An 18,468-nucleotide genomic window follows, 5' to 3' on the forward strand; every position below is an offset into this window, starting at 1 on the left:
CCTCTATTCTTTACTCCAGCCTACGCTAACATGACTATAATTTTCATCGTCCTCGACTAAATGTAAAGGCTCCAATCGTTTTTCTAATTTGCAAATTAGTGAAGAGGAAAAAGTTGAAGCAGAAAACGAATTGAGTGAAGTTGGAGAGCAAGAACCAGATCCTCACAGCAAGGAAATGTACAATAAAAAGTGCCCACAAACCGATATCTTATTTTCTTGTATTTGATTGATATATTAGGACTAAATCAAAAAACTAAGGTTTTATGACAGTTACAGAGTGAAGTTCGTCGATAATTGAAAGGAATTATCAGTCGAACTACTCATTGTTCACTACAAAAATGAGGAGTTGTAGCTACCGTTAGAAAACCGTCAGAAGTAGAAAATGGCCGCCATAAGTAGCCCAATAACCGTCAAAAATATATATTTATGAGGGAGGACTAACCGTCATGTTTGGAGGCGTCACAAATGTTTTTTCTGGCGGATTTATTCTATATTGACGGTTTATCAACCGCCAGAAGTAGATCATCCTAAAATTGACGGATTTTTTCCGCCAGAAATAAATCATCAAAGAGACGGAATTTTTCTGCCGTCGACGGTTAACTGCTAACGACTAACCGTTTTTCTATTCTCAAGGGTTTTGAAACCGTCGCTAGTGTTTAAAAAAAATAAAATGAAAATGAAAATTTAGCAGGCGGAATGCATTCCCTTATTTCCTGTCACAACCTGTTACAATACTGCCTCACATAACATATTCACAAACAAACATGCATTCATCTTAACAAAGAAGTTGCTAACATTGACACATGAAAGAGACTTACATTAAGATGTTACCAGTTCCGTCAAAAGACTGGGAACATTGAAATTCTGAACAGAAGGTATATCATCATCTTGTCATCGAAAGTAAAGCTATTAACTAAACCAAAAAAAAGGAACACATCCAAAATGGTTGTGAAGGATTGGGATAAAATCAAAACACACCTGCAAGCAGGAAACCCCAAAAAGAAATGCCACATTCACTTGTATTCAAAAAGACAAACATCTATCCTATGTTGTTTTGACTTGTTAGATATAATCCCCCTGTAAGTTGATGTAGTTACCCTTGTATGAACCACCCCCTTCTATGCATTGATTCTTGCTCTCCAAATTAGGTTCGCAGCATATCGCCAATACGAAAGTCCTACAAAATAAAATCATTTTGACTATCAGAGAAAGATTGTTTAATATGGATTTGGAAAGTTGTGGAACAAATAACGCCTAGTTAACTTTACCACTGAAATCTTAAGGAAATCAACCAAGTGTCATTGCGTAAAGAGAATATATTCCTTTGTTAGTGTCACATAAAGTCATGCCAGGCTCAAAGTTTTAGTCAAGAATAAATAAAAAAACCTAAAAGAATTACGAATTGCAAGCTTGATTGAAGTAAATTAGTTACCTGGACCATTTTGAGGCTTTCAACTTCTTCCTCTAATTCTGCTATCTTCTTTAAAGCTTCCTGAAGATGTCCATTGGCAGTTCCGGTTTCATCACGTGTAGCAAGTTGTGCTTCCAATTCAGATATACGCTTCATTGCAGCTTGAAGATCCCCAATAGTAATCTCCAGTTGTTGTCTAAAGTTCACATTTTCAACATTTAGATCATTGGTAGCTTGAGATGATGATTCCTCACCCCAGTATTTCTTTGGTTTTACAGCATTGCCAAGACAACGAACGCGCCCCCCTTTATCTCGTCCCTTGATGTGTGCAAATGAATCATTTCTTCCTTGTAGCACAATATGAGAACCTGGTAGGTTTGCTGGATACTCTACTTCCTCCATTTGCTTCTATAAACATGTCAATTTTCAAATTAACTTCAATTTCAATGCTTCAGTAACCTTAATATTAATAAAAAAAAATTCAAAGTTGATATGTGATAATACTATACAATTTTTGCAGCTACTTCGGGGTCGATTAATACTTCGTCCGGATCTTCTGTTTTCTTTTTCCTTGTATGGGTAACACCATAGAGCTCACAACGTTTAGGAGGTCGTCCTAGTTCCTTCGCCAATCACAAATAAATATTTAAGCATCTGGTTATATATGCAAATCCACATAAACATTACAAATATTCGTAAACATAACAGTGAATGTACTCTTATTATCTTTTCCATCTTAACTGAACATAAAATTACCTCTACTGCATAGTTTGCATGTGGTCTGGAGCCTGTGGTATGTAGATTCTTTTGTTTTGATCTGTTTTGCTTGTTTTTTTCACTTATTTCCTATACCAATAGAAAGATCTGTGTTAGGAATGCTTATTCTAGGCTTATCATTCAAATAAATTAGTCTCACTTACTTTTTTCTTGGCATCATTTTCCCAAACATCAACTAATACCCTCCATTGGCTCTCAACAACATTTTTTGGTGGATTAGCAAGACGTTGTTCCAGAGTTGGCCACTTTTCATAAGTAAACACGAAAATGTTAGTCGAACTTCAATTTATGAAGAACAATACTAAGTTCGGTTGTCCTATTTTTTGCTCGAATCTGCCGAACTTAGGTTCGCATTTAAAGAGTGAAGTTCGGCTGATAACTTATCAGTTAAACCTATGTATGTTTTTTAAAAGAATTAGGTCTTCAGCCTACCGAACCTAGGTCTAGGCTTTGTAAATACATAAAGAAATTAAACTTTTTTTCAAAAATAAAAAATTAAAACAAAATTTTAAAAACTAAAAGAAAAAAATTGAAAAAAAAATGTAAAAAATAAAGACACTACTGTCATTATAAAATATGGTGGATGAGGGTCATTGTTTTTACCACCTAGGGACTCTAATATGGTGGAATCTAGATATGTCCGGAAGAATTAAAAATTTTGCATGGAAATGTTTAGAAAATGCACTTTCCACAAATTTGAAACTGTCTAAATTTATGGAGGATATACGTCCAAATTGTTCCTTTGGTTGTAATGAAGCTGAAACCATAGAACACTTTCTGATTTTTTGTCCTTTGCCAAGTCAGTCTGGGCTACAAAGCCAAGTCCTGTTGAGCCTTGTTTTGACAGATCCACAACTTTCCTGGATATTTGCAAAGAATGGCTAGAAAAAATGAACCCAACTATTCCTATAGAACTAATATTGACTAAAGCTTGGTTTATATGGAAGGAAAGATGTAACAGAGTTTTTGAAAACACTCAGCAATCTAGTGCTCAAGTAGGTCTAGAAATTCAAAGATTTTTAGAATTCTGGTTTAAGGGAAATACTTCAACTAAGCAAGTCTCAAATGACAAACTAACGATTCCTACTTGATCTCCCCCTAAGAAAGCACAACTGAAACTCCATATAGATGCAGACTGGATATCTGTGAATATGTCTGCAGGTTTTTCTTTAATTCTAAGGAATGATGCAGGAGACTTTGAGCAAGGCGAAGCAGGACCACTCTCAGCGTCTACCTCTGAAGAAGCGGAAGCAATAGGATTGTTGCAGGGAGCCAAATGGGCTGTTGAACAAGGATTGTCCAATTTTTTTGGTGGAAGGTGATTGCAAAAATCTCATTGATTATCTGAACGGGAGAGAGTCTCAAATTGAATGGCAGAACCAAGCCATCATGGAAGAAATTAAAATAGAATTTAAACTCTGTCAAAAAAAAATTAGGCTTTTATTTATTCCTAAAACTGCAAACAATGTGGCAGATATATTGGCCAAGGAAGCCAAATCTTTTAGACATACCATCAATTGGAGGAATGAACCTCCTTCTTGTATTAACTATGCTCTAGAAGTAGATAAATCAAATGTTATGGTAGAAACTACCAACCCAACATTAGATGGCTCTACTCATTTTGATGTAAGGGTTACTAATTCCCAAAATTAGTCTTTTGAATGCACTTAACTTACAAAAAAAAAAAGTGACTCTATTTTGTCCTTATTAAGTATGCCTCTAAATAGATTCTAATTTTTTATAAGTCCACACCAATGTAGTTAATATCGGATATCGGTTCATCTCGGCCGCGACCGATACACTGGTACGATTTTATATCGGGGATATTATCGTTGAAATATCGGTCTAATATCGGTTCTAAATTTACGGATAAAATATAATAGATACCATCAATTTTATAAAAAAAAACAAAAGAGTAACTTCAATAACTTTAAAGTTCAATACTTAAAAGGATAATTAAACAAGTTTAAAGTTCAAACCGGAAACAAGAGAGTAACTTCACCAACTTTAAAGTTTACAAACTAAAATGGTAACTAAACATAGATAATACAATTTTATTCTAAATAATAGATATCATCATCTTCAGTAGCTCCATTAGCTCCATCAAGTAGTCCATTATCAGTGTCTAACATCAATTGATCAGTATCATAGCCATCATATTCAGAATCGGTTGGGTAAGTAGACTTGCTTCGAGAGCTACACGCACCCCTACTATCAACTGGACGACTTTCTTCGCCAAGAATATCTTGAAAATCATCCAAAGTTGCATTATCACCTTCTACAGCCAAGTCATGTAAGTTCTGTGGATCCAACCATTCATCATTTTCATCATGCTCATCAAGAAAAATAGGGTCACGAGCTTTCCCATCATCATTATATTCTGCAATTTCTTTATAACGACGCTGCAATTTTTTGTTATATTGGATAAATACACTATCATTCAATTTTTGTTGTGTTATGCGATTCCGCTTCTTGGTGTTCAACTGAAATACAAAAAATAAGTAACTAAACTGATTGTTTCATGCATTCCAGTTTGTTGTGATAAGAACATACATTGTTGTTTCATGCATTGTTGAAATTTATGACTTTGTAAAGAACATAATGCAACTGTAAAGATAGAACAAGTAAGACTCACATTTTGAAATGTGCTCCAGTTTCGCTCACATGGGGAAGCAGAAGAAGTAAGACTCAATACCCTGATTGCAAATTTTTGTAGGTTTGGGACATCGATTCCTCCATATGTAATCCACCAATCATCTGTCATAAACATGAACAAAGTAGCTAATCAATAGTCTGCAATAGTCGGCAATAGTCAGCATATTATGCAATAGTCAACACATTATGCAATAGTCTGCAATAGTCGGCATATTATGCAATAGTCAACACATTATGCAATTCCTGACAACACAGATGTTATGAGATTTCTAAGAAGCATGTTATATCATTCACACATTTAACAAGCAACTAGTTATGAATAAGCAAGCATCAATCAAGGAACAAGCAAGGAACTAGTTCATCAAGGAAAACAAGGTTTGAAAAAAATACCTTTCCCATAATCACCAATTGCAAAGATCATTTCTTTGAAACTTGGGAAACGAACGGTATTAAATGCCACTGAATTCTCAGTCATCCAAGATGATATGCATTTCCATGCAGTCTTTAATAACTTCTCTTTCACTGCACAGTTCCTTTCAGCGGTGACCTTTTGAGTTTTCTTGTGATCTGTCCTCATATATAAATCAATAGGACCTCTTGTATTACTTTGGGTTATTCGCTTTCTCTTCGTCTGATTTTGAACATGTAAATCAACACCACTACCACTGCCAACATTGCCATCAATTTCAACTTCTTGTTCCCCAACATCTGTGTCAACATCAGAGCCTTCATCAGAGTTGAATGTACGCTGGTACACTAAATCAATGTTAGCCCTATGAGCATTTTTGGTCTTCTTTACAGCAAACAACTGATTTACTTTGTTGATAACAGAAGTGGTTGCATTCGGACATGGTGAAGTATTCCCTGACTTTCCTACGAGATGCTCCTTAAGCCTTGTGATTCCACCACCACGGATTAATTTGTTACATAACAAACAGGTAATAATATTTGGATTTTCTGGGTCTTTGCGTTCACCCCATTCCCATGCCGGATCCCTAGCTTGCGTAGAAGAAGGCAATAAACCACATATATTGTTTGTGGTGTTTGCATTGGATGCACTAGAAGAATTCATAGCCATAACCTAAAACATAAATAGCTAATAAATCAACCAAAATAAAAAAAAAACAATAATAAAGAAGGTCTATTAATAAGAATGAACCCTCAAAAATAAGTGGGTTTTGAAGATGTTGACGAATTTAATTAATCAAAGCAAAAAAAAAAAGACAATAATAATCAATAGTCTCTGAGATTTCAAAACCCTAACCTTCAATTAATCAATAGTCTCTGAGATTTTTAGATGAAGAACATCAGCTAATCAAAAGTTCCTTCCTTAGATTGGATTCTCAATGATGATATTTGAAGAACACGACTTGCTGAATCAGGTATTTGAAGAACACGATCTTTTTTTCACTTCATCTCCTCCACAGTTCCTTTCTTTTCTCTTCCACAGTTCGACTGAAAACAATCGAATGAAAATTTTAGGGATTTAACCTATACCGGAACTGAAAAACCAAGATTACCCTTACACTTTACACAAAATGACCGGTACCGGTTAATTTCGGAAAATATCGTTTCGTCCGTATCGGCCGATTTTATCGGGTAAATATCGTATCCCCGATATCCTTCATACCGTACCGTTCTAGACCGGTATCCGAAATTTCGGCGATATATCGGCCGATATGGCCGATATTGACTACACTGGTCCACACACAACCTATAAGCATATGCCTGTTGGTCCCACTAGTCAGGAGTTGCAACTTCTTCTATCTAAACCAGATTGCAATCATGTAACAATGTTATGTTGGAAGCAATGTAGTCAATATTGGCCGTATCGGCCGATATATCGGGGATATTTCGGATATCGGCCCAAAACGATACGATAAGAAGGATATCGGGGATACGATATTCGTCCGATAATATCGGCCGTATCGGTCGAATATCGGCCGTTTCGGTCAAATATCGGTCATATCGGTCGATATGAAATTTTCCTACATTTCCTGATATGAGACGGTATTGGTCGTTTTCTATAAAGTTTAAGGGTAATTTTGGCGAAGAAAGTCTTCCGGATGGTAGTAGAGGTGCATGTAGCTCTCGAAGCAAGTCTACTAAAATTACTCTTTTGTTTTTTTGATAAAATTGATGTTATCTATTATATCTTATCCGAAAATGTGTGGAGAAATGTTTAATATAAAATTATAGTCTCTAAATCTAGAACCGATATTTCAACGATAATATCCCCGATATAAAATCGTACCAGTGTATCGGTCCCGGTCGAGATGAACCGATATCCGATATTAACTACATTGGTTGGAAGGGCTTTGATAGATACACCGAGAAGCAACACCGAGTTGTGCATCTAGAGGGATCGGATAGTCCTGGTGTGATCCTCAGCATTGGGATAGGAAGTGGGACAGGAATGGGACCCACTCCCTCACTCACACGGTGCTCAGCACGGTGGAATGTGTTCCATCCATCATTTTCGATGTTGGAATTGATATACAATGAGAACAATGTTATGCGTTTCAGTTCTCCACGGAGAGCAGGTGTTTCAGTTCTCCACGGAGGTGGTGTGTCGGTCAAGTGTTCTGATAAATCCAGATGGTGTTGTACTATGTATGCCAACATCAATTGATAACTACAACACGAAATAGTTCGATTCAAAGAGATGGTTGAATGGAACTTCTCTTCAATTAATATTTCTCTGCGAATCATGTTACACATGTAAATCGAAATCCTGAAGTGGGGTGAACCACTTTATGTTTGCTTGCTATTATTATAGTCCTAATCAGGCAACATTTTCTTTTAAATCAAAGAATCAAAGGAATGCAAGTTCACAAAAATCTAAAGTAACTATATACATACCAAACATGTTTTAGTTTTAGTTCACAATAAAAGAGAAAAAACGAAAATCAAATGTGAAGTAAAACCTTATACATGATCGCAGTAGATTGAAATCCTAAAGTAGTTTTAGCATTTCTTTTTGTCATAGTTGATATGTATCCCAATCAAAATTGGGTTGAGAGAAAACCTCGTAATCAGGAGGACCATCCTCAACTACGTTATCAACTGTCTGTATGCTTCCTAACAAAGATGGTTGAAAATTATCGTTCTTCGATGGTAACAGCTTATACAAAACTAACAACCCTAGAGTAAATATAGCTTGCAGCTTAGTGGAGTCTCCTTGAACTGAGAAGAACAAAAGCATTGAGAGAAGGAACGAGTCTAAACAGAATCTCATGATGCACAATACAGTATCCATCAGCTTCCCATCATTGCCTGCAGGAAACCCACGAACTCTATACACGAATAAGAAGTTATATTTGTCCACCACATACCTGTAGCCGAAATAAATTGCACCCACAGGAACCACAAGGGGTGCAAATGCGGAATAGATCAGCGTAAGGGCAAATATAGTAAGGTTGAATGCGTAATACTGAGCAAAATCAAATGTCTGTTTCGGGACAGGAGAGCTTCTATTGATTGGATATTCACAAAGATCTTCGCCATGTAGATCAATTCCATTCAATCCTCGACCATGTGATATATTGTCATCTCTGATACCGTCTTCAAATCCTCTCTCGGATATTAGAGGTCGGTGAAGGTTATCTATGTCCTGGCTTTCTAACGGGTAATCTTCACTTTGTTCGGGAACCAGCTGAAGCATGTCATTCTTTCGAAACCTCTGCAGTTTCTTCTTGATCCAAGGAATAGGAGCCAATAGATCATATGATATCCCTAAGAAAGTGCTCGAGATTAAAAATGCAAGAGAAGAGAGACACGATCTTGATAAAAATGATGCGCTCATGTACTGTTCGATCCTTTGGCAGTCTTCTCCATCCAAATAACAGCGACCCATACTCAGGATCATACTCTCCAAGGAAGATTCTACCAATGCCCGCAATAGGATGAGATTTACTAGGAAGAAGCAAACCATCTTCAACAATGCAGCCCTGTGCTCTCCAGATACAGTAAGATGACGTTCGAACTTGGAGAGAGAAAAAAGAGCAGATGGAATTATTATATACATGCTGACAAATATAAGAACATTCGGCAGAAATTGAAGAATTACGGTAGCAATCCAGCTTGAACTCTCCAACCAAGTCAACCACGATTGAGCATTATCCATAGCTTCTGCATTAATAATTCTTGCAGCACTCTTCAAGGCGGTGATTACAGCAAGAGGAGAACTAAAAAACAGTAACAGCACCAGAAGACAAGTGTTGACAAACACTCTACGAAGTTTCAAGGTGAGCTTTGTCGAACCCAAATGATTCCAGTAGATGTCGGAAGCTGGTGGAGCCCGCTCGACTTTCCAACGACTCCTACCTAATTGTAACTCCATGACAGAGAAGAATTTCCCTGTGGGTCTTTTCTTCTCAGATCGGAAATCCTGAACAGCCTTATTTGTGGTGTACACATCCTTGAATATCACAAATGCAATACCAGCACCTTGTGCTACACCTTGCTTGTAAGCAGACACTTCAGTCTCTAACTCTGCCCTTAACTCTTGCAATCTTCTTAACCTTTCCTCGTCTGTAAAACCCAACCGCGTTTTAACCTGAACCCATAATTCTTTTAACCTTCTCCACATATGTCTAACACGGTCCCAAAACCCTTCCGAAGAAAACTCTAAAATTTCATCAAACTCACCAATTTCATCATCTTCGCTCCCATCAGATGCGATCTGCGAATCAATTCGTGCAACCAACCGAGAAATTTCATTTCTAACTCTAACCAAATCAGACACCAAATCATCCAAAGCACACAAATCTATAGGCACAATAACCTTATAGACTTTACCAGGATATCTATGTTGAAAATACCCTTCCAACAGACTCTTATCCATAGCTAATGTCTTCGGAATCCCCTGTATCATAATTGTAAAAATGGCCACAGAATTGGCACTAGTATCGCTAGGATTTCCATTACCATCTCTAAACCTAGTAATTTTCAAACGCTCTTCTATAGTACAAATGCCAAAATGAACCAAACAAGCTACAATAACCACAAAAAGAAAATGCACCCATAACAACGGCGAACCTTTTTCGATATGATTAATGGTTGTTTTGGAGAACTGGTCAGCAATGGCAGCAGTTCCAGCATATAAATTAAGTGGAAGAACAAGAAAAATGGCCAAAACAGCAATTGAAAGAAGAAGAGTACAACTACCACCTTCAATGAGAAGAAATTGAGCAGCATCAGCACCACAATGCCTAGCAATCTCCCGACCAGTAGCGTGCCACACAGCTAAAAGCTTAGCAATAAGACCAGTTGGACCAGGCATACGATGATCACTTCTAAGCTTAACAAAAAGGAAGATGAATACACAACATAGAGCTCCAACAGCTGAGATATTGAGAAGGTATTGTATATTTCCATACCATGCTTTTTCTCCATCTTCTGATGGAAATGGCGGAGGAGATTGAATTGAATCCATTGGGGATAAAAACAGATTCATCAGACAGTGTAAATCAAGAAATTACATCGAAAATTCAACTTAATTAGGGTTTCAATTTCCCGTGGAAATTTTTGAAACCCTAACCTTATGCGTGACAACAATTTGAGCTGGGAATTCTGTTTCTTGCGGAGAATATCGAATTGTTTTGGGATTGAATCTAGTTTGATGGAAACAATGGGATAGAACGGCAGAAAATTTACAGGGTTCGATTCTTGAAACAAGACGGGGTCGGATGGAGAGAGTTTTTACACTACGGAAAGAGTTGCATCTGAGGACTTCGTAGGATATACGGTGGCAGGGGGATCAAAACTAACGTGCGCTAGCCGCTGTGTGCGCTTGCGAGTTTCCACCGGCTTTTCGTATCTGCCTTTTAGACGTTGTTCGGTTGTTGGTGAACCCAGGTTAGTTTGGGCTTGGTCACGGTCGTGACTGCAGGATTTGTGAAGAAACATGTTTAACTCGGCTTTACTCATGAACGATTTTTTAGGGACCATGGTTTTTTTGAGGGACCATGGTTTTATTAGGCCACCTTCCCAATAGTGATAAGGGGTGTCCTAAAACGCTGAAATGACTAACCTACCCTTAACCTAATTTAATTTAAAACCAACCTAATAACCACCTATATATATAACCACCACCTCCTCCCACCACCACCGCCCACCATCGCCGATTACCACCACCACCACCTTCGATTATCACCACCACCAACACCGATTACCACCACCACCACCACCGCCCACCACCTCCGATTACCACCACCACCACCTCCGATTATCACCACCACCAACCACCGATTACCACCACCACCTCCTCTCACACCACCACCACCGCCTATTTAAGAAATGTAACAACATCAATGCAATCACAATTAAGTTCGGTTACATAATAATTTTATCGAGTATAAAAGACATCAGCCGCAACCTGATTCTGCCATGGGACCACTCCGGAGGTATTTTCCAATAAACCCTTCGCTTTAATTTGATTTTGATTGCTTCAATCGAATAGAAATCATCAAAATAGGGTTTTAATAGGAGTTATAGAGCCATGTTCGGTTAGGTCGATTTTCCAAAAAACCCTAGTTTACTAACCGAACTTCTTGAAAATGATGAACACGAAGAACAATTCGGTTCTATTGGATTTAAAACTAAGTCACCGAACTCTCTGTTCGGTTGTTTCGCAAAAAAATTAAAAATTACAAAGTAACCGAACTCCACCCTTAGAACCGAAAAAAAAAACAAATCCAGTCTAACCGAACTGTGTTGTTGTGGCCACTATGTTGAGTTCCAAAATAACCGAACTTAGCCAATAGAGTTCGGTTTGTTCGCAAAAAAATTTAAAACTACAAAGTAACCGAACTTAGCCAATAGACGCTGGAACTTCACATTTTTTTTGTTTGTTAAGTTCGGTAATTTCACAATTTTATCGCAGAAACCGAACTCAGAGTTCGGTTGGTTAGCTGTTAGGTTCAAGTTTGCGAAAGAACCGAACTTTGTAAACTTATATACTCTTATATTACGTAAAATTCGGTTAGATCAAAAGTGCATGCAGTTTGCGAACCAACCGAACTTTGTACACCAAAGTTCGGTTAGTTGAGAACCAACCGAACATAACGCTGTAACTCCTAGAAATTATTAGAGAGTTCGGTAACCTGCGTGTTTGGAACAAGTAACCGAACTACACTTTCAGATGAGTTCGGTTACTTGTTTATCTCACGGGCCAACCGAACTACAACTTCAGATGAGTTCGGTTACTTGTTCTTCATATAAAGTAATCGAACTGTTCAAAATCCAGTTCAAATCCGGATCATTTTGAAGATTAACAAATATTCTAGGAGAGGATGGAGATGAAGAATCAGATGAGTTTTCATCACTTGAATACTCAAACTTAGTGAATTGGAAAAAAAATAAATTATTTTCCATGTTTTTATCCTTCATCTTCTCTAACTCTACTCTCTCAATAATTCTACTCAACTAATAATAAACCCATCTTTTAATTTAATCTCACTAATTGTTTTTAACTAAATCATTCACTAATCATAACCTAAAATTAATTAAGAGGGTAGATTAGGTATTAAATAAATAACTAGATATGGGGTGACCTAGAATTACTTCTAATGCCATTACCCAAAATAAAACCATGGTCCCCCAAAAAAACCATGATCCCCAAAAAATCGTTCTTACTCATCGGGGTACTAAGAAGTAAGAAGGGGAACTTCGGTGTAGGCCCAAAAAATAATAATATTCTTATTGTCACGTCCAAGATTATTTTTGAATGATTTTTTAAGGACCATGGTTTTTTTGAGGGGACCATGGTTTTATTAGGCCACCTTCCCTATAGTGATAAGGGGTGTCCTAAAACGTTGAAATGACTAACCTACCCTTAACCTAATTTAATTTAAAACCAACCTAATAACCACCTATATATATATAACCACCACCTCCTCCCACCACCACCGCCCACCACCGCCGATTACCACCACCACCACCTCCGATTATCACCACCACCAACCACCGATTACCACCACCACCATCGCCACCCACCACCGCCGATTACCACCACCACCACCTCTGATTATCACCACCACCAACCACCGATTACCACCACCACCTCCTCCCACCACCACCGCCTATTTAAGAAATGTAACAAAATCAATGCAATCACAATTAAGTTCGGTTACATAATAATTTTATCGAGTGTAAAAGACTCCAGCCGCAACCTGATTCTGCCATGGGACCACTCCGGAGGTATTTTCTTACAAACCCTTCGCTTTAATTTGATTTTGATTGTTTCAATCGAATAGAAATCATCAAAATAGGGTTTTAATATGAGTTACAGAGTCATGTTCGGTTAGGTCGATTTTCCAAAAAACCCTAGTTTACTAACCGAACTTCTTGAAAATGAAGAACAAGAAGAACAGTTCGGTTCTATTGGATTTAAAACTAAGTCACCGAACTCTCTGTTCGGTTGTTTCGCAAAAAAATTTAAAATTACAAAGTAACCGTACTCCACCCTTAGAACCGAAAAAAAACAAATCCAGTCTAACCGAACTGTGTTGTTGTGGCCACTATGTTGAGTTCCAAAATAACCGAACTTAGCCAATAGAGTTCGGTTTGTTCGCAAAAAATTTAAAACTACAAAGTAACCGAACTTAGCCAATAGACGCTAGAACTTCACATTTTTTTTGTTTTTTAAGTTCGGTAACTTCACAATTTTATCGCAGAAACCGAACTCAGAGTTCGGTTGGTTAGCTGTTAGGTTCAAGTTTGCGAAAGAACCGAACTTTGTAAACTTATATACTCTTATATTACGTAAAATTCGGTTAGATCAAAAGTGCATGCAGTTTGCGAACCAACCGAACTTTGTACACCAAAGTTCGGTTAGTTGAGAACCAACCGAACATAACGCTGTAACTCCTAGAAATTATTAGAGAGTTCGGTAACCTGCGTGTTTGGAACAAGTAACCGAACTACACTTTCGGATGAGTTCGGTTACTTGTTCATCTCACGGGGCAACCGAACTACAGCTTCAGATGAGTTCGGTTACTTGTTTTTCATATAAAGTAACCGAACTGTTCAAAATCCAGTTCAAATCCGGATCATTTTGAAGATTAACAAATATTCTAGGAGAGGATGGAGATGAAGAATCAGATGAGTTTTCATCATTTGAATACTCAAACTTAGTGAATCGGAAAAAAAAAATATTTTCCATGTTTTTCTCCTTCATCTTCTCTAACTCTACTCTCTAAATAATTCTACTCAACTAATAATAAACCCATCTTTTAATTTAATCTCACTAATTGTTTTTAACTAAATCATTCACTAATCATAACCTAAAATTAATTAAGAGGGTAGATTAGGTATTAAATAAATAACTAGATACGGGGTGACCTAGAATTACTTCTAATGCCTTTACCCAAAATAAAACCATGGTCCTCCCAAAAAAACCATGGTCCCCAAAAAATCGTTCTTATTTTTTGTTTCCGTAACACCCATAATTATATGAAATTTCGAAACCGGGTTTTGCATCCTACTTTTTCAGGGATATAATTGGCAAGCAAACTTGGATATAACATATCTAAAAAACCGTGCCTTGGAATATTACAAATTTTATATCGTTTGAAATATTTTTAAGAGAGCTACGCAACGAGTATAAACAACAATATCAATTTTTTGTTTTTCACGAAAAAATCGCAGCTAATCATCATTTTAGGCAAAATTTTCTAAAATTTGATACATAACCATTATGCAGCCACCAAAAAATATGCATAACACATTATGCAGATACAACAAAAAGATGCATAAGATGTTATGCAATCATATTTTGGTTCATGCATTTACTAATTTAATTATGCAACCACTAAAACGATATATATGCCTGAAAAAATAACATCACAAAAGACGTATAACGAATTATGCAATAATTTTCTCGACTAGATAACAAGTTATGCATCCATTGTTTTGGTTAGTTTCAGTGCTTACAAAAAAAGTTGATGCATAATGCGTTATGCAGCCATATTTTTGGATGTATATCAAGTTATGCATCAATTTTTTTATTTCAGTGCTTACAAAAAAGTGGTTGCATAATGCTTTATGCATCCGTTTTCACGACTGCATAACATGTTATGCAGATGTTATTGTAGGTGCATGACAAGTTATGCATTCTTTTTTTTTGTTGGTTTCAATACTAACAAAAAAGTTGTTGCATGGCGTGTTATGCAACCATTTTCTGGGATGCATAACAGGTTATGCAACCATTTTCATAGCTACATAACAGATTATCAACCATTATTACCAACACCAATACATCCGTAGCTTCCTAACCAACAACACCAACTCCTCAAACTTAGCTTATTCAATGTACACCATCAAAGCCAAATTCAAAATCCACACTAGTCATCCTGCATTATGATGAATAATGATGCACCTTTACACCGGCATAAATTAAATTAGAAAACCACAAAATATCCCAGACTTTTGTTAGTTTGTTTAACAAAAAGCTGTCTCCTAGATCTAATATAACACTGAAATATATTTTCATTTAGCCACTCTGAGCAAAAAAAAAGCTGGAAACTAAAAGAGACATCAAACATAAGAAGCTTAACTGATTCCATCAAAAATGACATCTGATAGTTGTCTATGTTTTAACTTCTCAGCTTCTGGACGGTTGAGTGATGTTTATTGCTTCACAGATGAAATAATATTGCTACATGATTCTTCCAGTAACAATGAAGTCGGGTACAAATAACATCAAAATTCTTCACATTTCTCTTTTGAAAATGAGAACCTAATGCAAGTAAAGTAAGGTAGGGTGAAGAATTCCTTGGAGTTTCAATCACCACATTTTGACATAAATTCCTCCATTTAATGATACATTACTGTACAAGTTTGAACATTTCTACCAAATCCCTAAGCCCTACAAGAAAACAAGGATAACCGTATACTAGAAACGAACCTAATCAAGATTAGTAAAGTAGGGTGAATCTAGAAATTGTCAGTGGCCAAAAATACTTATATAATATCGAAGAAAAACTCGTCTTTGTGCGGCCTGCTACATGCAAATTCACTTATGCCTTCTCCAATATCTTAGTTGTATCAAAATACATACAAATTCACTTATGCCTTCTCCAACAACTTAGTTGTATCAATATGGTATTTTCGAGCTGCAGATTGTCGTTCCAATCATAATACATCCAACCACTATTCCTCTTGATAACATAGTATTTCTTTCGGACTGCCTGCCCAGGACTACTATATCAAAATAACAAATTCCGGCGATTACCAAGTATATAACCAAAAAATGTATGTTTGTTCAAAAAAAATTTGTTTGTAAAATTGTTCAAAGAAGCTACACAACAACTATTTATGCAATTCGGTCAGATAAGATGTATTAAACATAAAAACCATGTGTAAATGTAATAAACTCCAAGAACTCACTATCCCAAGCAAACATAATTAAAATTTATCACACCAACGTATTCAGTTTTAACAACAAATAAAAATAGCATTTGACATCAGGAAACAATGTATAACAACTCTGAAATTTAATAGAACTTAATTCTCAATTGGATAACTATTTAATACAACTGAAATTTCATTATAAAAATCTACTAAAAGCTAGGGTTTTTGCTCGATTCGATCCATAATCGAATTTATTCATAAAATTGATCTGAAAATCATGAAATCGCCTTTGGAAACAAACAGTCCAAATCACGGTTTGGGAAAACTTACAAGGAGAGTGATTAAAGAAACTTCCACGAACCCTCATGAATCCGAAAATCTTTTTTCCCTTTCGCTACTTGCCTCTCTTAAACTGGAAAAAACGATCAAAGAAAATCAGATCTTCTTCTCTTTTGTTTTCGCCTCTATCTCTCCGAAAATGATAATTATGAAAAATATGGTTTTGTGAATAATTTTCACCGAGGAATTGGGGGTGCGCGTGAAGATTTCCTTCTGTGGGTTTCACAATGAAGAAAAGGTTTGCCTGTAGTTTTCACTACTAAGAACTAGAAGTTGTTAAGGAATTAATCAGTGGAATGTTTACCAGTTCGAACTCTCTACGGTGAGTGTGTAAAACCAAATTTGTTTGGGGAACGTTTAGGTAGTCAAGAAATTCCAAAGATTTTAGGTTGGAATGAAAACAGCCTTGTCCAAGTCACTAGTGCACTCCAAAATATTCCAACCAATGGTTTTTATGAGAATCTTAATAAGCCTAAGACGAGAAACGAGAGAAACCGATAAAGAGAATTAAAGTAAAAGTATTTATCTACATTTTACTGCATATAAATGAATCCAATAAAAAAACCGGCAACAAAAACAAGTTTTCTTTTACTTAACCTTTTATTTCGGATTTCCAGTCCTGATATAGTTTGTTTATCCAAAATTATTAGAGCATTGTTCGTTCGAATTTGCAAGGTTTGCTATCTCAAGTTTGTTGTCAATGTTAGATGACATAACTATATTTTGATTTCTAATCTATTAAAGTCAAGTCTTGGACTAAGTAATAGGTTGGTAGTTGAGTATCATACATCACTGAATAGTCCTCGAAGATTGAAGATCGACGAAGACATTTGGAGAACTTCATCAACAAAGAGGTATGTGAAGACTGAACCATTCTATTTACTCGCATGCATTGTCATTTTATCTTTATCAGCCTATGTCGTATGACTTCTAGTAGATTTTATATTGCAAATAAGAAATTTCGAGTCAAGTTTGTCTTGTTAAACATCTCGAAATATGATTTAAGCAATGGATGTTCTTTGGTCTTTATCAATCTTAGTCCGAAACAATTTATTATTCAAAAATTATTTGTGTGCCATATGGATCATTTGAAAATTTTCCAAGCAATCATATTTTGTATTTATGGCAAATGGGAATGTTTTAACATCAAAAGAGAGTGTAGATGACAAAATATAACATCTACCTGATAACTGACAGTTGAAGAGTAAAACAACTGAGATATAAATATATCATTTATTTTTATATTAGGTCAAACAGTGTTTGCCTGCTCTGATACCAATTGAAAATGCAGGGGATACCATCTACACTCAACTTTTTCTTTCGACAACCTGTATAGACAAAACTTAATACAATAGCAAGTAGACCAATCAATATGTATATAGAGTTTATATCTCAACATGTACTCAATCAGTATTTGTATAAACACAGGGTTCGTGAACCTGATTGTTAAGCAAAATACTTGGACGATCCCAAAAATCAATATCCAAAATCAATCTAGTCGTATCCAAATAATCCAATCGGAATTCAACCAAATGATTAAACTTGTTACCTATCTTTCAAAATACGAATTATACAAGAAACAAGTCTCGTAAGTGATTACAATTAAACAGACGTATCTACTTAGATTGAATACGCATAAATCTGTGTAAATCCAATTATAAAGATAAACAATATAATGCGGAAAACAAAAAAAACACAAGACACCAGAAATTTTGTTAACGAGGAAACCGCAATAGCAAAAAAAAAACGGGACCTCGTCCAGATTTGAACACCACATTGTATTAAGACGCTACAGACACTAGCCTATTATCAAACTTCGGACTGGAATGTAGTTGAGACCGAACTCATCCTTCAAGCAATTCAGTTACAGTCGCGTTCCTTACGTATATTGAACCTCGCAAAGCTATATGCACCTAATTCCCTTAGATGAC

At 36.2% G+C, this 18,468-nt stretch overlaps 2 protein-coding genes across 2 annotated transcripts; both read right to left on the reverse strand.

The window, feature by feature from the left end:
* Positions 1-914: 914 nt before the first annotated feature.
* LOC113361509 lies at positions 915-2,425 on the reverse strand. Its single transcript, XM_026604737.1, has 5 exons — positions 2,332-2,425; positions 2,168-2,257; positions 1,921-2,034; positions 1,433-1,819; positions 915-1,177 (listed from the first exon to the last, which is right to left on the reverse strand). The coding sequence occupies exons 4-5, from the start codon at positions 1,811-1,813 to the stop codon at positions 1,145-1,147; spliced, it is 414 nt and encodes a 137-aa protein (XP_026460522.1). The 5' UTR covers positions 1,814-1,819; positions 1,921-2,034; positions 2,168-2,257; positions 2,332-2,425; the 3' UTR covers positions 915-1,144.
* Positions 2,426-7,673: 5,248 nt separating this feature from the next.
* On the reverse strand, positions 7,674-10,580 carry LOC113356934 (CSC1-like protein At4g35870). The gene has a single exon (XM_026600171.1). The coding sequence runs from the start codon at positions 10,299-10,301 to the stop codon at positions 7,827-7,829; it is 2,475 nt and encodes an 824-aa protein (XP_026455956.1). The 5' UTR covers positions 10,302-10,580; the 3' UTR covers positions 7,674-7,826.
* Positions 10,581-18,468: the final 7,888 nt, after the last annotated feature.

This window comes from Papaver somniferum, chromosome 3 (genome assembly GCF_003573695.1).
Source record: "Papaver somniferum cultivar HN1 chromosome 3, ASM357369v1, whole genome shotgun sequence".
Taxonomy (NCBI): Eukaryota; Viridiplantae; Streptophyta; class Magnoliopsida; order Ranunculales; family Papaveraceae; genus Papaver; species Papaver somniferum.

What these genes read in the sequence shown, in the direction of transcription:
- LOC113361509 (XM_026604737.1), bottom strand. Translation starts at nt 1,813, where the DNA reads ATGGAGGAAGTAGAGTATCCAGCAAACCTACCAGGTTCTCATATTGTG. An exon ending in AAAGCCTCAAAATGGTCCAG is followed by an intron (nt 1,178 to 1,432) that starts GTAACTAATTTA and finishes TTTATTTTGTAG; the next exon opens with GACTTTCGTATTGGCGATAT.
- LOC113356934 (XM_026600171.1), bottom strand. Translation starts at nt 10,301, where the DNA reads ATGAATCTGTTTTTATCCCCAATGGATTCAATTCAATCTCCTCCGCCA.